The sequence below is a fragment of the Siphateles boraxobius genome, unplaced genomic scaffold (genome assembly GCF_051911475.1).
Source record: "Siphateles boraxobius isolate OS27281-9 unplaced genomic scaffold, OSU_SipBor_1 130, whole genome shotgun sequence".
NCBI lineage: Eukaryota > Metazoa > Chordata > Actinopteri > Cypriniformes > Leuciscidae > Siphateles > Siphateles boraxobius.
This window is the reverse complement of record NW_027508734.1, coordinates 38,936,183-38,963,709: the sequence shown is the minus strand read 5'-3', so window position 1 is coordinate 38,963,709 and position 27,527 is coordinate 38,936,183. Positions and strand designations below refer to the sequence as shown.

At 43.2% G+C, this 27,527-nt stretch overlaps 1 protein-coding gene across 1 annotated transcript in view; it reads right to left on the bottom strand.

Annotated features, from left to right (window-relative positions):
* The window catches only part of b4galnt4b (beta-1,4-N-acetyl-galactosaminyl transferase 4b), a 171,754-nt gene that overhangs the window by 34,294 nt on the left and 109,933 nt on the right, over positions 1 to 27,527 (bottom strand). Inside the window, exons 5-8 of the mRNA XM_077229364.1 lie at positions 17,715 to 17,810; positions 17,290 to 17,380; positions 9,461 to 9,561; positions 8,826 to 8,893 (exon numbers count right to left, since the gene is read on the bottom strand). Coding sequence (XP_077085479.1) covers positions 8,826 to 8,893; positions 9,461 to 9,561; positions 17,290 to 17,380; positions 17,715 to 17,810 — 356 coding nt within the window. The remainder of the gene's footprint in view (positions 1 to 8,825; positions 8,894 to 9,460; positions 9,562 to 17,289; positions 17,381 to 17,714; positions 17,811 to 27,527) is intronic.

Here is a 27,527-nt window from a genome sequence, read left to right as displayed (position 1 = left end):
GAAAAAGAGATAGAGCGTGTGATTACCTGTGTCTGATATAGCTGATGAAAGCTTAATGTTTAGAAAAAAATCTCCATTTAGAGATATTTAAAGAATCTCCATAGGACTGTTTATTTATTTTTTCAGTAGTTCCATCACAGAGGAAAATCTATCATTTATAGAATACAATTGATGAAAACAAGGAGGCTGGTGAAAGCTCAAACTGAACAAAATATTGAAAAAAGCATGGGTGGACAGACAAGCTGCCTTTCTGTCACTGCAGCCCTTTAAATTGACTTCTGTTAGTTAGTACCTTTCTCATAACAAGCATCATGTATGACAAAACACAGAAACACTGAGAAATCCTGAGAATACCATAAATTCTTCTAATTGACCACTTTAAAAAAAATAACACAAAAACATTATCAACATAAATAATAACCTAAATAATATAAAACAACTGACTGTATCAAATTCAGCATACAGTGCCTTCTTCAGAAATGCAGCTGGAGGCTCTTTCCTACATAGGTAGAATTTTCCATCAAACCTCAAAGAGAATAAAATTGTATGACAAAAAAAAAAAGATTTTTCTAATGTCAGCTGCAAGGAGGTTTTTATTCAATGTTGACATTTGGATGAAAACACTTGTGTAAACTATCTCCGACCACAGGATTTGGATTTCTGTTAGAAAGATATTTTCATCTTAGAAAAGACAAAAGTCACATACAGACAGACATGTGAATAGCAGTACATTCAAATGAAGAGGTTGTGTTATGACACAATTATTCTTGAGATGTTCTGCTGGAGTTGCTTTGATTAAATCAGCCAAGTGCAATGCAGCTTACTGTGACAGCAGGAGAATGTGGTGAAGAAGGTTCCTAATATTATACTTAATTGTATTGAATGTTCACTTGTAGTGTACTTCAAATCATTTAGTCACAATGAAATCAAAATGGACAATTAATATTTTTGGTGAAATATAAATAATCTTTATTTTTTTTAAATGTATGTGCCATCATAATATTTAAACAAAAATGTAAACCTCTTGTAACAACATATCTTCTCTTCTTTGATGACGTGTTTACTGGCATGAAAGCTGTACAACCTGACACCCACTTAAGATCACAGCAATAGCAAACCACAACGATGATCCAAGTCCTTCCTTGCATTTTTTTTCCATTCAAAAAGCCATTTCAAGTGGATCTACATCATAAGTTGATGCAAGTTCTGTTTCATGACGACTGATGCAAGTTCTGTTTCACGACTGTGTTCTGTTTAGTTTGTTTTCATTGGACTTCTGCCAGTCATCCCGTCAAGTGTCGTCCTCTGTCATTATCAGTTCATCCATATCACCTGTGTTTAGTAAATCATCATCATTATATGTATCACCTGTGTTCTGTTAAACAGTGTCATCTGTGTTTGTATTTAAGTTATGTCTGTTCAGTCAGTCTTTGTCCGATTTCCGTTATATTTAGTCTGTGTTGCTGTCTGTTCTGTTGTGCTGTGTTTAATTATCATTAAACCTTCGTTGTGGAAAATATCTTCGTCTCCATCTGCCTTCCTGCAACCCACCGTGACAGAAGATCGGACCAGCCCAAATGGACGACAGGGCTATATTTGCCGCTATTGGTCAAGAGAGCACGGAATTTTTCTCCTTTGTAGCCGTCATTAGCCCCCTCGACGATGAAACCCTCAAGCTGCTTTTCTGGATCGGTGCCAATTTCCACCAGGCCATTGACCTCCAAAGCACCTTGGATGGACTAAGCTGGAGGGAAGCCATCGCCAGGTGTTTGGTGAGCGTCGCGTCCCAATCCAGAGAACAACTGCCCTTCCAGAGTCTCGTCCCGTCGAGACCGCCCTTACAGAGTCTGGTCCCGTCGAGACCGCCCTTCCAGAGTATCGTCCTGTTGAGACCACCCTTCCAGAGTTTCTTCACGACGTGCCTGTCAAGCCTGAGCTTTTTCAAGTCATGCCTGTCCAGTCTGAGTCTCACGCCACGCCTCAGCCCTCGTCTCCAGCCTAGATGGCCGCCGCCATGCCTGAGCGCTCGTGTCCGGCCTAGATGGCCGCTGCCATGCCTGAGCCCTCGTCCCTGGTCAAGATAGCCGCCACCACGTCATAGCCTAGCCTGTTAATGAACTCCCACCCAGCCTCTGTCTCCCACCTCCTCAATCACACTGTCGCCACCTCCTGCTAGCCCCACAGCTCACCCACATGCCACCTTCCAATTCCACCAGGCTCCCTCGTCCCCCCGGATCTGCCTTGGGCACTCGTCGACCTTCCATCACATCTGAACTGCATTTCTCTAGCTTTGCCTCGTCCCTTCGTCCCCCCGGCTCCATTAGACTCCTCACTCCCTTCTGCTCCTCAGTCCCTCTGTCTCCACCGCGCCCTTCTGTGTCCCCTTCTACACCTCAGTCACCCGAGCCAGCGGCTTTCCCGTGACCCTCTGAACCCTCTGCTCCACCATGGCCCAGTGAACTTCCATCTCCTCCCCGTCATCCTCATCCCATCGGTTCCGCCTCAGTCTGTCATCGCCCTAGAACCTTCTGCCCTGAAACCTCCATGCCTCCTCTCTCCATCGGCTCCACCATGGGTCACAAGTCTTCCCGCTGTATATACCTCCCTTCTGCCTGGACCCTCCTCTTCTCCAAATACTCTGCCGGCCTTCTCCAGCCCTTCGCCCACTCCTGTTGCCAGCCCTCTGCCTGCTCCTGTTCCTCCTCCCAAACCCCCACCTCCCCACCTTCATCTCTCTCATTACGGCGCGAGGACGCGCCTTGCGGGGAGGGCCTTGTCTGCCTGTCATCACGTGTCGTCCTCTGTCATTATCAGTTTATCCGTATCACCTGTGTTTAGTTAATCATCTTTATCAACTGTTTTCTGTTAATCAGTGTCATCTGTGTTTGTATTTAAGTTCCATCTGTTCAGTCAGTCTTTGTCTGATATATTTAGTGTGTGTTGCTGCCTGTTATGCTGTCCTGTGTTTAATTATCATTAAACCTTTGTTGTGGAAAATATCCTCGTCTGCCTTCCTGCAACCAACCGTGACAACACATTTTTTAAATTTTACTTGTCATATCAATAAAATAAAAGGCCATAAAATTTACTTAGAGACTTTCATGACTGTATTTAATACACTCAAGTACACTTTTAAAATATCAAATAAAGTCTACTTAAAGTACATTTTAAATCATTATTAATTTTAATAATCTTATGTCGTGTTTTAAAGTATTTGATATGTTGACTAACATGCTAAAGCACTTGTAAAATACTTAACATTTTAATTGTGCAAGTTTTTTTATACAAATGTGTAATTACAAATGTATTTAAATACATAACATACAAGAAAAAAAACATTAAAGTATATCTGAATGACATTAAATTATAAAAGTAAGTATGACAATCCTCTTAACCTTAAGTTAAATAATTGCATTTAATATAAATGTTACATTACATTCATTTTGCATTTAAGTAAATTCTTTTAAAGCATATTGTTTCCATAATAAGTATTCTATCCCCCTACACTAACCCTACCCCTAAACCTACCCATCACAGAAAACTTTCGGAATTTTTAGATTTTTAAAAAAATTCTGTATTCTTTATAAGTTTGTTTCCTAATAAGGACCAAAACAATTCCCCACAAGGTCAACATTTCCTGGTATTACTATATTTGTGAAGACGTACCAGGGCCACACACACACACAAAACCAAATCAACCGAATTAACAACTGAGCAATAATAATAAGCATTACACGCATTTATGTGTGTTTGTTTGTTGTTCTTTAAGGGATTGCAGTAGGTTTTTCATGTCTACTGAGAGTTCAATCAATAAAGGATTGAAGACTCCAAAAGAAATAACTGGCCAGTAGATCAGGGCTAGATAGGATAAATTGAGAGAGGCTTGAGGGGGAACAGAATGGAGTTTTAATTGGCTGACTAATTGCCAGGCTCCATCTGAAAGTGTTCTGCTCAATAACTGAATAGGACTGAGTGATGGGAGAGATAAAGAAAGTGTATTCAGGCATGAATTTCCCACATGAACACACTCTCAACAGACTGCTGTAGCAAGACAGTAGGCTTGTTTGAGATGTCAATCAACTCACAAGGGCAAACTTCTCATCGTAGACATATTGCATATCTTATCTGGTTAGGACACAGTGTTACAGTATAATCATAGTGAATGATTACTGGTCCCACTACTACAGTAGTGGGGTTCCCTTTTGAAGTGGAACTAAAAGCGGAAGTCAAAGTGGAACTTGAGTCTGCTAGTCATGATGTGAAGAAGCTCAAGAGATGTGTTATGCCATGTGATAGATTTACTACACTGGACGATACACACGAGCTGTGTGTCATCTGTCTAGGAGCGGAGCACGCTCTGTCAGCACTCGAGGGGGCTGGCTGTGCTTACTGTGTCTGCTTCACAGTGAAGAAGCTCTGCTCCAACCTGGCTCTTTTCAATGGGGGATGTGAGCCAGAGGTCACATGGCTCCAGAGGTTAATAAAGGCCTTCTGAAGTGAAGCGATGCGTTCGTGTAAGAAAAATATACATATTTAAAACTTTATTGACTAAAATAACTAGCTTCCGGCAGACCGCCGGACGCATGGATTTGGCACAGGACTGACTTTATTAACCCGTCAGAGCCGTGCGGAGCACTTTTATCATGGATGGATGCGCTTAGATGGACTTCCAAAAAAATATACCCATTCACTCCCATTTTTTAATCTAACTCTCATTGGTTGAGTGTTCTGATGTCATGTTTTGTGCAGACACATGGCTTTGTTTTGTGTGTTTCTATGTCCCATGTTCTCCGCTGTCCATTGTCTTAACCCAATTCTTGTTGTTACCTGATTTGGTTAATTTGCCCCACCTGCTCTCCCTCGTTACCCTCCTCATTTCCTTCCCTATTTATTCTCCATGTGTTCTCAGTCCTGTCCCAGTTAGTTGTGGTTGTTTTCCTAGCAGGTGTTGCTGTGTTCTGCCCCACCACTCCTTGCTATGCTGTATAATCTCCAGGCCTACTTGGACTGTTTTTCCACCAGCGGGAAATTTTTGTTTGTGATTTGTTTATTTTTTTAAGTCTAATAAAAAGCCCATTAACTTCTGCCTTCTTGAGTCATTTATCATCCCTGGCCTCACCTGACAATAAGTAACATATTCAAAATATTAAAATGTATCAAACATATCAAAATGTGCACACCATGTTTTTCATAAATTACATTGATGTTTCCCATATATTTTGCAAAAACATATTTTAGATACATTTCATTTTGTTAAATATGTAAAATCAATACTAAGACCCTGACACATAAACATCAACGACATATATGCAACATGTAAACAATGTGCTATGCATGTATGTGTAATTTGTATAGTACACATACAAAGACATATATGTTATGTGTATTAATAATTATATGCGAGACATATCTCAAAATATGTATTATTCTGTACATACATACACACATTTGTATGGGATAAATTTATGTCAATATATGGAATGGTTCCAATTTCTAAAAGGTTTCATATAGCCTATATGAGCATATATGAATATATTTCATATATGAGATATATATGTTAAATATACATACACATACATAAACATATATTTGTATGGGCTAAATGTACATGTTAATTTATGGAACTGTTCAAATTTCTAATAGGTTTCATATATAGCTGTGCATATACAGTATGTACATGTATGTTTTTACTTTATATGAGTAGCCTATATATTTGATATATTGATATTTAATTTATGTACTGTATATTACTTTTGCATATGGGTACCATTTCCTATTAGTTGTTGGCAGACTCTGGGTTGCGTTGCAATACTTCAGGGATGCCCGGACTTCTTTCTTCAGACAATCTGAAGCTAACCAAAAAAAAAAATTCTCTAAGGGCCATTATATAGCCTGTCAACACACCTGTGAAGTCACCTGTGATATCACACCTGCTTCAGAAACCGTCTCACGCAAAGCATAACGCAGAGTCTCGGTTGTTCTAAGTCAACTGATAAGTTTAACCTCGTCAAAAAGATCATGTGGCAAAGCGACAAATTAAATAGGTACAAATGTACACATCAACAGCAACTTATTTAATAAATTTAAAATTTAAAGTATTAAATTCAGACATCTCACTCATGCTCCACAATGCATTTTCCCCACTGTGGCCTTGGTTTTATTTATCTAGCTCATTTTGATGACAGCACCCACTATCCTGACTTCATGAATGAATGCTCCAGACATTTGCATAAACCCAATGTAACATGCAAGTGATCGTTGGCACACAAATTTGAATTAAAAACAAACCTTAGAAGGGAGATTGCTAAGTATTTTAAAATGCAAATTCCCTTGAGTAAAGTTTGTTTCTTGTTTGTTCATTTTGGGATGTAATCAAGTAATTTCTGCACAGATTAGCGGATAACAAACAGACAGGACAATCAATGACTTCATCAGAACAGTCTTGCAAAACAACAGTTGCCTGAACTGATTACAGAAAAACAGAGAATGACAGTATATGATCCACTGAATTAGACAGTATAAAACCACATACATATTTGAAAATTGCAATAGTTGCTATATATATATAGTGGTAATGTAAATGTACTAACATTGAAAATTCAACTGATAGATCCATTTATATATTTAGTGAACTGAAACTGAGTTTAACATTTCCTAGCACACTTGTGACAGATACTTCTAAAATGTCAAGAGAGGTTGACCTCTGCTGGCCCTGTAGAACTGACATATTGCCATAAATGCCAGTTGCAATATCTGAGACTCTTACTCTGCCCTTTCTTTCCTTCCGCCGTGGAGGGCAAACTAGATATAGTCCATTCTATTATGTAAGTGATACATGAAAATACTATACATACAAGAGAGAGAGAGAGAGAGAGAGAGAGAGAGAGAGAGAGAGAGAGAGAGAGAGAGAGAGAGAGAGAGAGAGAGAGAGAGAGAGAGAGAGAGAGAGCCTGTGTGGAAATACATTATATGGAGATGGTTTGGTCATGTTTTTTTAGCTAATTTCTTAAAGGGGCATTCGGCAACTATTTCAACTTAATAAAACTGTTTAGAAATCATTTGGATGGTTTAATAACCTGTTCTGGTGAGAATGTTGACTTTCCCCGCTAACAAGGGGAAAAACTAACAAGCCCCAATCGAAGGGCAAAATTAAAGCAAACAGTGAACTGAGGTACGTAGACAGAAATTCGTCTAACTCAAGTTGAACAGAAGTCAAAAAAAGTTTATATCCTGACATCCTCAACTAGAAAAGCAGAGGATATCAAAGACACTCTTGTGGCAGTTTGAACCGTTGCCAGGCCATTGTCAAAGCTCGCTGAAAAGAGGAGGCACTTCTCTGCCTTTCCCTCTGGAGTGCCAATAAGCATGCTCATTTTTATTGGCACTAAAATATTCTGGAACATGTACACGCTTGCTTTTAGACTGACACTGCTGATGAATAATTCAGCGGCACACACTATGTACACCGAAGCTCGACTTCTGCACCAATCAGCAGTGGCTGGAGAAGACAGACAAGGGCGATTAAAACCGAGACATGACACTTCACTCTGACAAACTACTATTTAATGTGTCCCTTTGTTATTCCCAATCCCACTGTCTCTGCAGACACCTATTGGGCAGCACACTTACTGTTACAGTAACTGCCCCTGATGTTGTTCATTTAACAGCGAAGTTGAGAGTGTGCTTTCTTAAATCATTATAAGCATAAAGTATATAAGGTTCATACACCTGGATTGAATGAATGGATAAGGAATGGATGAAAATATCTTGAATGTTTTCACTCATTCAAACGTTTGGTGGCATGACTGTTTTTCAGGTTATTTAAACTCAATTTACAATTACAAATATGTGGCCTGGTTTCACAGACAGGGCTAAGACTAAACCAGGATTAGGCCTTATGTCAATTAGGGCATTTAAGTATCTTTTATAAACGTGCCATAAAAAGACATTACTGGTGTGAATCTTGAGACAAAACAATGGCACTGATATAGATATGCCAGTGCAAGTTGGTTTCAGTTAAAACAGCTCAAAACATGCATTTTAGTCTGGGACTGGCTTAAGCCTTGTTGGAAACCTTTTTCTTCTTAAGTTTAGGGACTCAGAAGCGAAGACCAGGAGACTCGGGTTTGTATCTTAAGATGGTTTCTTTATTGAGAACACGAGCTGTACGTCACTGTAGTCTTCTAAGCTCGTCTCGAGTCTAACTAAGGGAAACGTTCCCTTGCAATTTATAAACATTTTAGGGGCAGGGCTTAACATTGTGATGAACAAAGCATGTAAATGATGTACCTGTATACCGGTTTAGGAACCTGCCCTATACATGGAGTGTTACCAATTCCAATCCAATCAGCATAACTATTCAAACAGTGAGACTACCAAAGTTTCAGTAATCTGCTTACAATAGAGCTAAATTCAGTATACGGAACTGTCTCAGTTTATATACTATTGTATTGGAACCTCAATTAAAACATTTAATAAATTTGTAACACTACAGCCTTTACTGTGAAACCAGGGATATGTGTGATGAATTTGCATGTTCACCTTCAGCTAAATAATAAAAGCAGTGACAAATGAAAAAATAAAACTTAGAGTGCTCATCTTGAGGAGAAATTACAAGTGAATGTGTCACTTACCAAAACTCTGATCTTCACATCCTGTCTCGCTCATTGCTGCTCATCCAGAGCACAGCATATTTAAACATACTGTATAGCTGTATAAAGCAATGAGCTGGCAAGTACCTTTCCATGTTGCAGACAATCCTTTAGTCATACTCTCCATTTAATTATGAGGATAAATCCAGGAAACATATGCTGTATGACACTCACCGCACAGGTTTAGAAGTTTGGGATCTGAACTTGCTGAACTCTCCTGGAGCTGTCCACTCTGAGGTGTGCTATATGACAACAGAAAACAGAGACTGTAACTCATCTCCAGCACAGACACACAGGACACAATATACAGGCTTGTACTATTCAGAATTGAGGTAATAAAGAGGAAGCTAACTTGCAATTTGAATGTTAGGAAGCAGAATAAAAGTGAATTGAATTGAGGTGTTTTAAATTACAATTTAGTTGAGGTATTAAAGAGGAAGCTAAATTGCAATTTGAAAGATAGATAGATAGATAGATAGATAGATAGATAGATAGATAGATAGATAGATAGATAGATAGATAGATAGATAGATAGATAGATAGATAGATAGATAGATAGATAGATAGATAGATAGATAGATTATTCTAATTTAAATTTCAAATCAGCTTCCTGAGGGGTGTGGCCAATTCAATGAAAATAGGCTACACACTCATAAATTTAGTCATTCTTTAATTCTGAAATATCCCGCCCCTATGTCAGACAAAAAATAAAATACAGATAAAAATAAACTCAGCCCTTCTACTGTAGGTATGAAGTTGTTCAGAAGTGCAGCCTGGTTTATTTAGGAGCCATGCATCATAGTACACACCTGTCCCACATACACCAGAAGCCGGGCATTGAGTGGACTCTCATCTGAGCTTAGCCACAGTTCAGAGTTATCATCCGATGCTATGGCGAACTGGAAATCCCCTGAAATAAATAATTTATCATTTACAGATTTGTACTGTATAACATTATGACTGAAACTGCAGATTCTCACTTCTAAGCTTCCTTTGATAAGATTTTGTTTGGCAGTCACAGGAATCTCGCAGCAGTATATCACCCAGCAGTGCTAGTGGCTTTATTCCGGCTGGCTGTAGTTCTCCTTTTACCTTAATTTACCTTAAATTGACAGTGGCTTTTGCTTATCTGATTGTTTTGTGAGCTTGTGTGCCACAGTCAAAAGCCTGACTCAGCGACCCTGGTTATTTGCTAATGAAAACTTAGCAAAGTCTCATAACTTTTCCCCTGCAAACATGAGCACGCCTGCACGCATCAGGAATCATACAGTAGTTCTCACAGCAGCTTTTTCTTATCAGGTAAGGCAGAGAGTGCAATATGTGCTGACTGCAGGGAATCCATTGAAATAATGGTTTCTGTGTGCCTTTAGATGTCCTGTCAGCTTTAGCAATATTCAGATCTCTTGCACCCCAGTCAATCCTGCTTTGAGGAACACTTCGAACACAAAGCAACACTTAATGTGTATGTATTGTATGTGTGTGATGGTACAGCACAAAGGTTTGAGAAGCTTTTAGAAATGGGTATGAATCACTACTAATATGTGATTCTATTTACCATTTTTATTTACACAGAACACATTTTATTACAATAAAAAATAACTCATAGTTACTGATGATAAAGTATCTTTAGAATTCAATAATGCCTGTGTTCATGACTTCAAACAATATGGTATTAAGTAATGTACCAGATGTTTCACTTTAGAAAGCGCTTCTGAAACAATGTCCTTTGGACAGATGACAAGTCTCTTTCCATAAATGTGGAATCAGTGGAAAAAATCAGGTGAAAACAATCAGGCTGGAGGCTATATAATGATCTATATCTGCTATGCTGTCCAAATACCTGAATGGTTTGAGATCCCTGAGAGACCAATGCAGTCCAAGTTATATCATAAAATGCCACAGCTGAATGTCAAGCCATCTGTTTAATACAAGCTGAATCATGTAGTATGGCAAAACAAAACAAAAATCTACCACATGATTCTTTGATGGAAGAAAAGATTCTAAATTCTATGTTTTAGAATGACAGTATCAAATTCAGTCCATCTATTTTAAAGCAGGTGTGGCGTCTGGACCAATCAGACACACACTAATTATTCCTTATATTTAATGAATAATCCAGCAAACTCACTCTCCCAACAAAGGTCTATGAAACGTCTCAGGTTACGTATGTAACCCTGGTTCCCTGATAGGGAACGAGACGCTGCGTTTGAGACGCGGTGGGGAACGCTCTGCGTGATTACGTGGTGAAGCACGTGTAAAATCAGTCCAATGGAAGCCCGCTACGACATAGGTGACGTCATAGACCAGGAAACTATAGAGTATAAAGTAAAGCACCCCTGAAATCAGACCGCAACAGCTTCTGAAAGGCCTGAAGCAAGTCGATCAGGGCATGCAGGAAGTATGGCAGATAAACGCAGTGTCTCGTTCCCTATCAGGGAACCAGGGTTACATACGTAACCTGAGACGCTCCCTTTCAAGGGGAACTCGAGCTGCGTTTGAGACGCGGTGGGAACCCCATACCCACTATGCCATAGTGACAAATGCCCGTTCTGTGTGAAATCCTGTTCACACTAAGAAGCAAGCAAGCTCACCCCAGGAGTGGACAAGGTCAAGGTCATAAAACCTGACAAATGTATGCGGAGAAGACCAACCTGCCGCATTACAAATGTCAAGAAGGGAAAAACCCGCAATTAAGGCCATAGATGCAGCCATACTCCTAGTAGAATGGGCCCGTACAGCCATAGGTGAAGGCTGTCCGGCTGCTTCATAAGCCAATGGTATTGCCTCAACTATCCATTTGCTCATCACCTGTTTAGATGCAGGGCATCCTCTCTTGAGTGACTCAAAGCAGACAAATAACTGCTCAGACTTACGCCACAGGGCAGCTCTGTGAACGTAGGCATCTAAAGCCCGAACTGGACATAACAGGTTAAGTTGTTCCTGATCTGGGGTATTAAAAGGTGGAGGATAAAAGGCCTGCAGCACTATTGGGCCCCCAACATTAACTGGAACCTTAGGAATATAACCCGGTCTCGGGTAGAGAAATGCTTTCACCATACCAGGTGCAAATTCCAGACATGAAGGAGCAACCGACAGGGTATGTAAATCACCAATTCTCTTGATAGAAGAAATACCAAGGAGAAATACAGTTTTTAGAGTGAGGAATTTCTCTGAAACCTCTTTGATGGGCTCGAAGGGAGCCAAAGCCAGACCCTCAAGGAAAATGTCCAAGTCCCAAGCCGGTGCTCTAGAGTGCAGTGCAGGTCTCAACCTCAGTGTACCACGGAGAAAACGAGTGATTAAAGGATCTCTCCCGATAGAAGAACCCCCCAGAGGGGTGTGGTAGGGAGATATAGCCGCCACGTAAACCTTCAAGGTGGAAGGAGATAATCTGGCAGAGAAACGGTCTTGCAGGAAATCAAGAACTGAACCAACAGGGCAGTTAACAGGATCTAAGTGACGTTCACCACACCAAGTGGAGAATAATTTCCATTTCAATGCATAAAGTCTTCTCGTGGAAGTAGCTCTGGATTGGAGGATGGTCTCCACGACATCAGTCGAGAGACCGGATTCCCTGAGCCGGGCCCCTTCAGAGGCCAGCCCACAGTTTCCACAACTCCGGCCGAGGGTGAAATATCGTGCCCCCTGGCTGGGACAGCAGGTCCCCCCTGAGTGGAATCTCCATGGGAGAGCCGTCCAGAAGAGATACTAAGACCGAGAACCAAACTCGGGTCGGCCAGTAAGGGGCTACTAGCAGCAGACGAGCCCCTTCCCGGCGAACCCTTTCCAGAACCCCCGGAAGCATCGATATCGGGGGAAAAGCGTACAGGTGTAGCCTCGGCCACACCTGCACCATAGCATCCAGTCCGAGAGGAGCTGGGTGCGTGAGGGAAAACCACATGGGACAATGGGTTGAATCTAATGATGCGAAAAGGTCTACTTGAGCCTGACCAAACCTCTCCCACAGGAGCTCCACCACCTCGGGGTGAAGTCTCCACTCCCCGGGCCTCAGCCCCTGTCTCGACAGAATATCCGCTCCCACATTCTGACGCCCCGGAATATATACTGCCCTGATTGACAGCAATCTCCCCTGGGCCCATAGGAAGATCTGATGGGCCTGTTTGCAAAGGTGACGTGACCTCAGACCCCCCTGATGGTTGATATAAGAGACCCCAAACTCCGCAACCCCAAACTCTTTATGTGGGACAGAACAACATCTCGATGCCTGCGAACTGCTCTGCCAACTGCTCTGACTGAGCTAAAATCGACCAATCGTCAATGTAATTTAATACGCAAATGCCCTGGAGTCTCAAAGGAGCCAGAGCTGCATCCACACATTTTGTAAAGGTGCGAGGTGATAAACCTAGGCCAAATGGAAGAACCCGATACTCGTAAGCTTCGCCCCCGAAAGCGAACCTCAGGAACTTCCTGTGATGAGGATGGATAGATACATGGAAGTAGAGGGGGAGAGGACCCCCTGAAATCTGGGCAGACGAGAACCGAACTGAATTCTGTAATCCTTTTCTATTATGTGCAGGACACATGTAAAAATATTTGGCAGAAGTTTCCACGCTCCCAGAAATTCCGATAAGGGAACCAGTCCCTCGAGACTGGCCTCTGGATTTGATTGAACAATCATCTCGGTGCCCTGAAGCAGCGAACCAGCAGGGAACAACCGAATTGACCGTTCTACAACCTTCCTCAGAGGATTGCACGGGGACACTGACACCTCGGCGCTCTGAAGCGGCGAACCGGCAGGGAACAACCGAAGTGGCAACGCTGCGACTCTCCTCGGAGAATCGCCCCCCTCGGAATCGTTCCTCCCTGGAGGGGACCACCCTCAGAAGCCTGATAGCCTTGGCGTCAGGACTTCTTCTTAGACTAAGCTCTCTTAGTGATGACAGTCCTCAGATCCTGTCTACCTCTGACAGGGTTGGACTGCAACCGCCACTCAGGAACCCCAGATTGAGGAGGAGCCCGAGCGGCGACGCGCTGTTTTTGTTGACTTTTATTTGTGGAGCTCGTAGACGGACGAGACTGCTCAGGCTTTATGTTGTGAGCAGCCTTGGGGACACTGGACCGGCGAGGAAGAAACCTCTGAAACGCAGCCGCTTGTTTTTTGTTTTCTTGAAACCTATCGACAACACAATTTATAGCGTCGCCGAACAGACTTGTAGGCGAAAGCGGTGCGTCCAGAAGAACAGACCTATCTTTATCCTTAATCTCTGATAGATTTAACCATAAATGACGTTCCGTGACCACCAGGGCTGCCATAGAACGGCCCACAGATTTGGCCGTCTCCTTGGTGGCCAGGAGAGATAAATCTGTCGTGCGACGCAATTCTCGAATTGCATCAGCACTAACTTCCTCACAATCGTCCATGTCCCTCAGCAGGTCAGCCTGGTATGCTTGGAGAATCGACAAAGTATGTAAGCATGCCGCGGCCTGACCTGCTGCCGAATACGCTTTACCCACCAACAAAGATGTATTTTTTAAAGGTCTGGTGGGTAACGTCGGGGCTTTCAGAGAAGAAGATGACTCGGGGGAGAGAAAGCTCGCTAGCGTGTCTTCAGCACGAGGCATAGTCAAATAACCATAGTGATCAATCCCTTGAATTTTACTATAATTACTAGTCTGCGGATGATACACTCTGAAAGACGCCGGTTTAATCTACGATCTCGACACCTCTGTGTGGAGATCGGGAAAAAACAGGAGTTCCCGACGAGGAGGTCGTGATCTAGATGGTAGATAACGTTCATCTAAAAGACTCTTTCTAGATTCAACATCAACATCATCGGCTGGCCACTCAATATTTAATTTAGTAACAGCACGAGATAAAACCTCCAAAAGCTCCTCATCAGCAGGGTATGAGCGGGCGAACACTCAATATCCCCCATATAAACGCATCCAGATCCTCAGAACTGGAAAGCCGTAATATTGGTGCCTCAGCCTGGGAAGGAGAAGCCGCTGAGATCCAGCAGGTAAGGGCTGAGAAAGGGTGGGCCCGTCTCAAACCCCGCTACTAGATCCATCTGCGAACCCCAAGATGAAAGCCGACGCTGTGCCTCGGCAGCAGCGGGACCCGCACCTCGGGGAGCGCGAACCGAACCATTCTCCTCAAAGAACGCCCGGAGAGAGCGGAGAGTTTTCATAGACAAACTCATGCAATGCTCACAGTCAGCCACCTCGAGGACTGACTGGGCATGCTCCACCCCCAAACAAGCAATACACATACGATGTGTGTCCCCACCCGTGATATAACGAGGGCAGGGAACAACACAACGCTTATAACTTTGCTTGCTCGCCATAGTGATATATATATATATATATATATATATATATATATAAGGGGCTTGACAGACAACATTAAATAGACAAGGACAGATATACAGAGAGCGCTTGCTGAAGGTACAGAAGCTGTCGCGGTCTGATTTCAGGGGTGCTTTATAGTTTCCTGGTCTATGATGTCACCTATGTCGTAGCGGGCTTCCATTGGACTGATTTTACACGTGCTTCACGACATAATCACGCAGAGCGTTCCCACCGCTTCTCAAACGCAGCTCGAGTTCCCTTGAAAGGGAACTTCCCCCGAAACTAACACAATGAAGCTAACACCACTGGCAGAACTCAGTGTCCTGTTACATGACACATTAAAGCCCAATTTATACTTCTGCGTCGAACTTATGCCGTAGCTTCGCCGTAGGCTGTGCGTAGCGCGCGTACACTTCGGCGTACCCTGACGTGCACCTCTCCAAAAATGTAACAACGCGTCAATTCTACGCGGACGCCAGCGCTGTGATTGGTCTGCTAGAACCCCTCCCTCGGGTTTCACATGTTCCCTATGCATGTGTAATTGCGCATCTACGCGGACAACGACGCAAAAGTATAAATGAAAACCAACGCGTAGTGTACAGCGTAGGGGCTCCGGCGTAGGTCCGACGCAGAAGTATAAATCAGCCTTAAGACTGATAAGACTTTACGACCCCAAAAGGAAATCCCTGAGAGATGTGACACTCACTTAATTCTTACTGAGAAGGAGAAATAAACCCTGTTAATCCTATATATATACATATAATATATATATAAAACCATTTGAGAAATGTATAAACATGTATCTAATTTTCCCATCTCGTGATTTTCCTTTTATGGGGTTTGGCCTATGTTTTCTTGTAAACTCTAATGGGTTAATGTTTCACACTTTGCATACTATGGGTAACCAAAATCATATGTGTGGCATGTTTGGTCTCTATAAACTCCAATCTTCGTTCCTCATATGTTAATTTACATTACATTTTGCTAGCTTTGTGACGCATGGGGGTATTATAAGAATCTTATAATCTTATCTTAAGACAATCTAGAACACAAAGGTTCGTAAAATCTACCTAAAGGGGCAACTTCTTGGTTCACACACCTCCAGAGGGTGACATCTTCATGCTTTAAAAATCACTGATCACAAGATCACCTCTCTTAGTCCTTTTCTGAAATCCTGCTGTAAAGATGATGCTGAATTAGAAGTTTTCTAAGGACCCCCAAGCTTGTGCCAGGTTGTGGCCTTGTCTTTCCATTCACCTCTGACTCAAACTGGTTCTCTCTCATCAAAACAACATCAGCAAAGATCAACTTAATCCTCAAAAAATTGCATCAGGACAGTTTAATTAAAATGGGTGAGACATGCAAGTATCAAACTTAGTCTCATTATTTGATACATTAAGTATCCTTACACCTTTTAAAGAAGGACGTGTTAGAACTAAACTGATGGTTTGCTAAAGGCTGTTGTTCTGCTGAATTTCAAACAATGCTATAACTTTTTACTTTCCTATATTCTTCTTCAGCTCTCTTTCCCTTGGCAAACTGTATACATGTATGTATGTGTACGTTAGAGTAGTTTAAGTGTTTAGTCTAGTTAATAAAATCTTTTTCATGTCACACGTAAAGTTGTTCAGAGTCACTAATCATATCGATCTTGACTATTTGTTCTTAGTAGTACTTAGTAAGAAAGACATTTCCCGTGCCCCGGAAAGTTACATTTCTATTAATTAATTAATAACCAATATTGAGCGTTCACAGGATGAACTGAGTAATTGGTTGTAATATTAATGTAGCTACTTCAAGTTAATCCGATTAACTGACCCAAATATTCATAATCAATTATAACAAGTTATGATTGGTTATTGATATTTCATAGAGCTAATTTGCTACACAGGATACTATTGACAAGCCAAGTGTCAATAGCATGTATAGACTATTTTTAAACAATAATAATACTACTGCTAATTATAATAATTCATTACATTTATATACATTTTATACATATACATTTTCTCTGGACTCAAAGCGCTTTACATAGAAAGGGGGATCTCCTCAACCACCACCAATGGTGGTTGATTTAGTTACCACCACCGATAGGACAGATTGATTTAGTTACTAAACAAGGATATGAATGCACAGCAATTGCACAAATTATTGTGCATTTTTTGAAGGCATTAGAAATTAAATGAGCATGTGTTTGATTTTAATTATGATAAAAACAAATCCATAATATATTTCAAGGGTTCATAAATCATGTTTGTTAAAAAAATAACTACTCTATAGATGAAATCCCTGTAATGAAACAAAAACCTTGATGAAATACACTAACCATCTTTGTATGGATGAATGAATCCAAAGACTCTAAGGCCATAATTCTTCCACTTTGGAGCCACTGCAATTTTCCTCACTGTGGTCCTGGTCTGTGGGGAAGAATTAAATATAAAAGCATTTGTAGGCCTATTCACTCTTAAACCCAATGCACTAACAGTAATTCACAGAATCACACCTCAAAATGACTTCTAAAAAGAATAAACAGACAGCTTCAAAACACTGTGAAAATAAATTATATTAGCTCTGGCTGTAAAACATACTGCCACAAGCAAATATTAGGCCAACATTTGGGTTTTGTTAGTGAAAACATTGAAAATAATATACTGACTAGACTCCGTATCCATAATACATTTCATAAGTCAAACAAGCAAGTTTGTCTTAATTGTTCTATCAAACTTTTCTTTCAATGTCTGAGAAACTTACATGTGGGTAGAGAGGAAAATGAAGATTCTTCCTGAGCTGGGAGATAGATGAACCACACCAGTCTTCAAACACATGCAGATTGGCCTGACCTTTATACTGATTGAGAACAAAAAAAAGAGAATCAGCCTTTACTTCATGTCTAACCAGTATTGATATGAAGAAAAAAGCAAATGTCCAGTGATTAAAAAAAACTTTAAAATAAAATTGGCTGAATGAACAATTGATTTAGAGGTGAAAACAGGACCCCATGCCTTCACACAGACCCAGATTATACACAGAACAGCCAGACAAAAAAACATGAAATTGATAATCAATCTGTCAATATGCCACTACCCTAAAGGCAAAAGAGTGACAGTAAACTGTAAATTAACTATAAATGCATTAATATAATCTTGGTCCAAGGAATTTTAAAGAAAAAGTGCGGTTTTAAACCAAAAGGTCAAGATTTGGCATAATGATCCGGTTACTCACCTGCTGGCAAATGTCATAACTATACCATATGGGGCAAAAAAGCATCTTTCTCCGGCTCAACACTGAGTAAATGGGAATGGGAACACTAAACCTTTCTCCAGTTGCTAGAGACCTCTTAACATCAATTGTAATGTAAACTATGTAGTTGTAACACTGAGTCAGCGGAGTGAGAATCCATCTGCAGCTTTATTTTGGTCAGAGTCAAACAATACTGGGTCGGGACACAGCAGGGGCAATGGAGAAGACAATACAGAATCATAAACAGGGACAGGCTTAAGGTTGAGGCACACAGCAAACATACACAGTTCAAAAGGACAGGCAAGAGGTCTGGGTAGGCGCCTGGCAATCACAATTCAATAGACTGACAATGATTGAGGCAGGCAGCAGAGAATCAAACAACAGGAAACAGTTCAAGATCTAACACATAATTCACAGTAGAAATGCTCAGAAATGACCACCTTAGCAAATCAAGACTTTGCAATGGTGGTGTGTGTGTGTGTGTGGTGTGCTTAAATAGTGTGTGTGTGATGAACTGCAGGTGCGTGCACAATCAGACCCGGGTCTAAGGGCCTATGGGAATTGTAGTCTGAATAGCAACAGTCAATATTCTGGTGAGAGCTCCCTCTGGTGATCCGGAGGAAGCGGAGAGGAAGCCTCACATGTAGCAGAGCTGAGTTTTCTGCATGGACGTCTGAGGCGGAGTTTCCAGATCTCTTCGCTGCGCTGAAGCCATTCAGTGACAGATGGTAGTTCGGATGGTTTGCCGGACCAGGGAAACAAGGGTGGTTGGTATCCTAAAACGCATTTGAAGGGAGTCAAACCAGTGGCGGGTTTCTGCAGCGAGTTCTGTGCATATTCCGCCCACATTAAGTATTTACTCCAATCAGATTGGCAATTGGATCTGAGAAAACGTGTGAGTTCTTGATTTAATCGTTCCGTTTGGCCGTTGGACTGCGGATGGTAACCAGAGGTGAGACTGAAGTTTACATTGAGTTGTTGAAAGAAAGCCGACCATACTCTGGAGGTAAATTGTGGACCTCTGTCTGACACAATGTCTTCAGTTAGTCCATTGAAGCGGAAAACATAATTACATAATACCTCAGCGGTTTCGAAAGCAGTTGGGAGTTTAGGCAGAGAAATGAGACGACATGCTTTGGAGAAATGGTCAATAACTGTCAGGATGGTGGTGTTGCCCTAGGAGTTGGGGAGGTCGGTGACGAAATCAATGGCTATATGGGACCAAGGACGTTGAGGAATAGGCAGGGGTTGAAGTAGACCGGTCTGTAGGTGTCAATGAAATTGAAATCAGTGAAAAACATGGCCCATCTCGCTTGACAAGGATTTAGTTGTTTTGCTGAACGTAGATATTCTAGGTTCTTGTGGTCAGTGATTATTGTAAATGAATACTGTGCCCCCTCTAACCAGTGACGCCATTATTCTAGGATGGCTTTCATGGCCAAGAGTTTGCGGTTGCAGACATCGTAATTTCTCTCTACAGAGGATAGTTTTCTAGAGAAAAAGGCGCATGGAAACATTTTTGCTGGGGACCCATGGTGCTGAAAGATAATAGCCCCTATGCCTGTGTCGGAAGCATCCACCTCCACGATAAAGGGAAGATCTGGGTCAGGATGATGGAGCATCGGCGCAGAGGTGAGGTGGATCTTGCCTGTTGAGTATCATGTGACCAGGGGAGCCGCAAAGTGAAGCGTTTGGTCATGGCGGTTAGTGGAGCAGCGACCATGCTGAAGCCTCTTATGAATCTTGTATAGAAATTAGCGAACCCAAGATATCTCTGTAGCTCCTTCACTGTGTGTGTTTGAGCTCAGTCAAGTACTGCATTTACCTTGTTTTCATCCATTGCTACTCCCTCTTGACTGATGATGCATCCCAGGAAGGCTGCGGATGTTTGGTGGAATTTGCATTTCTCTGGTTTGGCAGACAGTTGATAATGGATTAGGCATTGGAGTACTGATCTTACATGTTTGACGTGTTATTCGAGAGAATTTGAGTAGATCAAGATATAATTTATATAAAATATTACCCATCTGTCGAGCATGTCGCGGAAGACATCATTGATGAACGATTGAAACACAGAAGCACTATTTGCCAGGCCGAATGGCATAACCAAACATTCGTTGTGCTCAGAGGAGGATGAGAAAGCAGTTTTAACCCGTCACCTTCTCTGATACGGATCAGGTTGTATGCACTGCGCAGATAGAGTTTAGTGAAATAGTTAGCTTGATGGGGTTGTTCGAGTGCAGTAGGGACCAATGGCAGGGGGTATCGAAATGTAATGTTGATGTCGTTAAGGCCGCGATAATCAATGCAGGGTCTCAGGCCGCAATCTTTTTTCTTGACGGAGAACCACCTAGCTGATGCTGGGGATTTAGTGTCTGATGAAGCCTTTTGCCAGTTCTTCCTTGATGTACGATTTCATGGATTCTGGTTCAAGTTGGGATACTGGGAATATTCTCTCCCAAGGGGAAGTTGTGCCTGGTAGCAGATCAATGGCACAGCCACTGGAACGATGAGGCGGCAGTTTAGTCTTACTGTATGATTCGATTAAATCAGAGTATTCGGTGGGTAAATCCTGAATTACTGGGGTTTGTTCGCTAATGGTTACTTACCTGGACTGGCAAAGGATTATGCGAGTCAGACAATGCTCATGGCAGGGAGGATCCCACTGGATGATTTGTTCCTCCTTCTAGGAAATATGAGGGTTGTGTCGACGCAGCCACGGCGGACCAAGTATGACGGGATTGTGATTGGAATGAATTACATAAAACCTATTTTTTTACCGGCAATGACAGGCAATGATCGAGGCGGCCAGCAGAGAATCAAACAATGGGAAACAGTCCAAAATCAAACAAAGAATAACAGTCCACAGTAGAAACGCTCAGAAATGACCACCTTAGCATATCAAGATTTTGCAGTGGTGGTGTGTGTGTGGTGTGCTTAAATAGTGTGTGTGTGTGTGTGTGTGTGTGTGTGTGTGTGTGTGTGTGTGTGTGTGTGTGTGTGTGTGTGTGTGTGTGTGTGTGTGTGTGTGTGTGTGTGTGTGTGTGTGTGTGTGTGTGTTGAACTGCAGGTGCTTGCACAATCAGTCCCAGGACTGAGGGCCTATGGGAATTGTAGTCCAAATAGCAACAGTCCATATTCTGGTAAGAGCACCCTCTGGTGATCCGGAGGAAGCGGAGATGAAGCTTCATCTGTAACGTAGTGGCCTAATACCAATAATATATTTTTCTCCTCAGGAGGAAAATAATAATTATCATGTTTTGCCACGAAAAGCTGGATACGACAAAATGCTCACAGTTTGCTCACAGAGTGATTAATTGTATATTGGATACGCAGAAATGCTTTCAGTAAAAACAAATTGTCATAAACAGGAAAATTGGGCAATGCATTACACAGAGTTGGTGCAGCAGTGGTGGGATTTAGCAGGAAATGTGTGCACCTTAGCAAATCTTCATGTACTAAATTCTTCACCACCCTTTATCTTTCTGTAATTCTCCTGGTGGTGGCGGTGACAGAGACAAGCATTACTCATCATGCAGGTGAGCTCACATTACATTGCCTTTCCCCTTCTGTCAGTCATTAGGTCTCTCTCCTCACAGCTATGCTTAAATTTTGCCTATATAATTGCATCTGATGTGAATGGTGGGATTGGCATCCCACCCACTCAGAGGCGGACAGGACACCATAGAAATCTGAGCAATCTTGGGAATGTTTACAGCTGTCATGGATACAACTGGACTGTGACTCCATTGCCACGGCGCTTTCGCACATGGCAAGGGTTCAGTCGAGGGAAAAGAAAGTGTACAATGTGGTCACAGGTGGTACGGTGGATTTAGCTCTGGGCATTATCAAGTGTACTATTTAAATTTTCACATGCTCAGAATAGATGAATAACTGTCACCCTGGTTTGTTTTGCGCAAGGGGAAACAATGAGATTGTGACAGCATCTATATAAAAACGAGCGATGTAATACAAATGCACCATAAATCATGAAAAAATGGGATTTGCCACTATAATCCCCCAGACAAAATATTTAAATAGTCTCGTTGTGTATCAGTAATAGACTTGTCTGTACTTGTTAGAATAAGGTATGATATAAATACCTGTGAATCTTGTGTTGTCACACAAAATTAATAGCATTCATCTTCCCTTTATCTCTGAATTATAAGCAACTCTAAAATACATTCTGCGGTGCATGATAAGAGCATCTTATGCTGCGGCATATGGAGTGTGAATGGATGGCCTGAGATCTTTTGTCTCACTGTGCTACCAGCCAAAGCCTTAATGATATATTTCCCAGCCTGGTTATTCCTACTGGCCATATAATGACATTCAATAACACAGAGAGGAAAGCACATAAATCAATGGATAAAAACAGAGGTTATCTCTGCACTGGGGTATTTTTTTCTCGCTGCTGTGTATCATTGTGAATAAATATCTGACATACAATTGACACATTTCCAATGAGATAGACGGCGGGAGAACGGAGCAGCACAAGGGCTCTTGTGTGACGTCTTTGCGCCGTTGCTATTTCTAGCATCTGGTGCTCCCAAAATCACATGTCTTATGGAAGCTTTTCTGCTCTCGTAACTTCCTGGAGGGTTCGCCCGCAACTGAAACTTCAGTGTCGAACAAGGAGCTCATCTGTCACAGGCCCAAAGGAAGGGGGCCTTGGGGGCAGCATGCAGTCAGGGACCCTCTTTGATCATTGTCTCTTCATTATCACACATAGTGTCTGGTCTCCTTAGCTGCTATTTCGATGAGGTGGGGAAAGAAGATAAGGGCTGTTGGCTTATCGTTCAGAAATACTAGAGTCTGTTTCACAGTATTTAGAAAAAAAGCTACACAGCAGCTGCTGGCTACAATATTGAAGTTCCTTTATGTACGGTATATAGACATGATGCTTAAGGGTCATACCATGAAAAATGCTCTTGATATAAAAAAATGCTATGAAACCATGTTTAATAATTCATGCTCCATTTCCAAGGAACACCACACTGTGTCGAATTATATTATGGGGACGCGTCCCACAGAACCCGATGTCTGAGGCACGTGTGACACTAAGCAACTGGCAGACGCAGTGCGATGACGTCACAAGGTTCACCCAAGCATTTAAACAGGTTGCCAGACTCGAGTCCGGAGATGGGCATGGCACCTTGGTATGCATTGCATAGATATCACAACGTACGGCCTCCGTACATTTCAGCCCTCAGATAGAACTTGGATTTTTATGGGCAGGGGTTCCCCTAGAACAGAGGTCTGAAACCTATGGCTTGCGAACCACATGGACCATTTTTCTGTGGTCCAAACAAGCAGTTTTTTGTAGTTCTTAAAAAAATACTTCAGATAGTAAACTTTCATGATGATGAAGAAATGCAAGCTTCAGTGTAAGTTATTTCAGGAAGACTCAATCGCTGCGTCACTTATTGCCTCCACATCTAACCAATCATGTACTAATACTTGCAGTATAAAAGATTGGTACTTACACTTGTCTGAGTGTGCCCATTGAGGTATGTTGGTCCATCGCGGCCTCGCTTATGTGTGGTCTATTACGGCCGTGTGGTCAAGAATGACCTTGTGTTTACGTGGTCTACCACGGCCTTGTGGTCAAGCATGACCTTGTGTTTATGTGGCCAATCATGGCCTGTTGTCAAGCTTGACCTTGTGTTTATGTGGTCTATCATGACCGTCGCCTCAACGGCTTTCATGTGCGGCCCATCATGGTCAAGTGGTCCATCGTGGCCTTGACTCTATGTGTTCATCTCGACCTTGTGCTATTATGGCTTCTATGCGTGGTCCATAGGACTTTGTCTCTTTGTCATCTATTAACTATGTCTATGTGCGGCCCATTGCAGTCTAATGGTCCATTGCGGCCGTGCCTATAGGTGGTCATCTTAACCATTTACTATAAAAAAAAAAAAGAAATTCAAATGATTTACTTTTATCACGTTTATTTTAATTTTATTTTCTTTCTGGTTTTAGGAACTGCAGGATCCACGACTGGTGGGTATACTTACAGTTCTTTGGGGGCGGGCTGCGTCCTGGAGAAATTATTCCACCTCCTTTCTTTGGGGGTCGGCTGCGCCCCTGCCTTCATCTTCAGGAATGACATGCAGATTCGGCTACCCTCGCATTGCTCGTTAAGGACGGGGCCTATGCTAAAGAACTTTATAAATGTATGCTTTCTGAGCTGTTAATAAATATACGCTTGTTATTCAATTTATCTCCCGAGTCTTTCTGGTAGAAATGCAAGCTTTAGCATAAGTTCTGTCAGGAAGACTCAATCGCTGCGTCACTTATTGCCTTCACATCTAACCAATCACGTACTAATATTTGCAGTATAAAAGATTGGTACTCACACTTGTCTGAGTTTGCAGATGCTGACGCTGCTATTTACCTCCATCCTCCCCACCTCCACCAAGATGCTCCCTTTCCCCTCCATCCTCCCCACCACCACCAGGATGGTCCCTTCCCATACCTCCGGGGGGTTGGTTGCGCCCCTGCCTTCATCTTCAGGCAGGACATGCAGATTTGGCTACCCTCGCATTGCTCGCTAAGGACGGGGCCTACGCCAAAGAACTTTATAAATGTATGCTTGCTGAGCTGTTAATAAATATATGCTTGTTATTCAATTTATCTCCCGAGTCTTTCTGGTAGAACTACAATGTCATATGAGTGTGACTGCAATAGAGTTGATAATCAAAACCAAACAGATATTTTAGTTTTTGGCAGAGTATCCGAGGCACGAGCTGTAAAGGCTCCGCCTTCTCCTGGAAAGCAGGCTGGGAAATAAATAATAAAAAAATAAAGCAGGCAAATAAAGAAAAACAAACATGATGCGCGTTGTGCGTTCTCTCTGTCAGTTAAGTCCATTCTATAAAGCGTCCGAAAATTAACTATAATTCCGCAAACACTTACAATATGAAGCTACATAATGAAGCTTGAACTTTCTTCTTTTAAATGAATTAATTTATATAAAAAAACGTCTACGGTTACGTATGTAACCCTCGTTCCCTGAGTAAGGGAGGGAGACGTTACGTCGGATGACGACGAATGGGGTTTCGCTTAGAAAGCCTATCAACTTCGAGTATTACAAAACGAGCCAATGGCAAAGAAATGCCATGGGTCTGCGGAATTTGCATGGCGTAACTCCGCCCCACCTCGTGGGTATAAAAGGAGGAAGCCGGCAGCAAGCAGATATGTTTCTTCGCTGAGGAGCCAAGACTGAGCTCAGGCGATCCCCGCGGTACAGCGGAAAGTGGCAGGCAGACGTAACGTCTCCGTTCCCTACTCAGGGAACGAGGGTTACATACGTAACCGTAGACGTTCCCTTTCGTTGTCACTCCGAGTTACGTCGGATGACGACGAATGGGGTTACCAGTCTAATCACACCACCTTCTCAGCTGTCTTCCAGTGCCCTGCGTAAATCGAGATCCCTGTCAGCCTGGACAAAGGACTCCATATAACACAGGAATAACAAGGTACACTGGGAAGCATATCCCAAGCTTAGGGGAAGTATGCAATTAATGCCAGCCCGGAGGGGGGGGACTTAGAGAATACACATATGACCCGAAGGAAGCATATGGAAAACACTGGGGTGTCCAGCCGCAGGTGGAAATTTCAACCCCAGGGGTGGCAAGGTGGCTTGCCAAGGGAAAGACACACGCTCAGAGAGGCTTACAGTGGAAATACACATGTGAGGGTCGCTCAGAGGAGGGACCATGCACACGGGAGGCACCTAGCCGACGCACAGGCAATAGACACTGGCGCCGACGTCAGGAGTGCTGGAGGAGCTCAGGGCTTTCGGAGAAGCTCACCTGAGGAAAATATCGCACGTATCCAGTCCGTGGAGTGGAATGGCGAGCAAGCGAAGACACCTGAGCGGGTCCGGTACTAGCTGGTTGAAGCGAGTACACGAGAGGACACAGGCTCCACTCGGAGATTATAGAATCTGGCGAATGTGTTAGGTGTCGCCCAGCCTGCAGCTCTGCAGATGTCTGTTAGCGAGGCGCCATGCGCTAGAGCCCAAGAGGACGCCACACTCCGGGTGGAGTGGGCAGTCACACCAAGGGGGCACGGTCGACCTTGCTGCTGGTAAGCCAAAGCAATGGTGTCCACTATCCAGTGAGACAACCTTTGCTTGGAGAGAGCCTTTCCCTTCAGCTTCCCACCATAACAGACAAAGAGCTGGTCTGAGGTCCTGAAACACTGCGTTCTGTCTACATAGGCGCGGAGAGCGCGTACTGGACAGAGCAGTGCCAAGGCTGGGTCTGCCTCCTCCGAGGGCAGCGCTTGCAGGTTCACCACCTGGTCCCGAAAGGGAGTGGTAGGAACCTTGGGCACATATCCAGGCCGGGGTCTCAGGATCATGTGAGAGGAAGCCGGCCCAAATTCCAGGCACGCTTCGTCAACGGAGAATGCGTGCAGGTCCCCAACCCTCTTGATGGAGGCCAGTGCAACCAGGAGCGCTGTCTTCATAGACAGGAACTTAAGCTCGACTGATTGCAGGGGCTCAAAGGGAGCACTCTTCAGGGCAGTTAGAACCACTGAGAGGTCCCAAGAGGGAACGAGAGGAGGACGAGGAGGATTTAGTCTCCTCGCTCCTCTCAGGAACCTGATGATCAGGTCGTGCTTCCCCACCGACTTACCTACGATGAGGTCATGATGTGCGGCAATGGCGGCAACATAGACCTTCAGGGTGGAGGGAGACAGCCTTCGCTCCAGCCCCTGTTGAAGGAAGGAAAGCAAAACACTGATCGAGCATCTCCGGGGGTCTTCTCGGTGAGAAGAGCACCAGTTGACGAAGAGGTTCCACTTCAACGCATAGACGTGTCTCGTGGACGACGCTCTAGCGGAAGTGATGGTAGCCACCACCGCTGGTGGTAGGGTACTCAAACCTGCCTCGTCCCATCCAGGAGCCACACGTGGAGGTTCCAAAGAATGGGACGAGGGTGCCATAGGGTGCCCCGTCCCTGAGAAAGAAGGTTCTTCCTCAGAGGGATCGGCCAGGGAGGTGCTGTCGCGAGGAGTACTAGTTCGGGGAACCAGGTCCGGTTGGGCCAGTAAGGGGCAACCAGAATGACCTGCTCCTCGTCCTCCCTGACCTTGCGCAAAGTGTGCGCAAGAAGGCTCACTGGGGGAAACGCATACTTGCGGCCCTGCGGCCAGCTGTGCGCCAGAGCATCCGTGCCGAGCGTGCCCTCGGTCAGGGAATAGAACTGGGCGCAATGGGTCGAGTCGTGAGAGGCAAACAGATCTATCTGCGCGTCCCCGAACTGGTCCCAAATCAGCTGAACCGACTGGGGATGGAGTCGCCATTCTCCA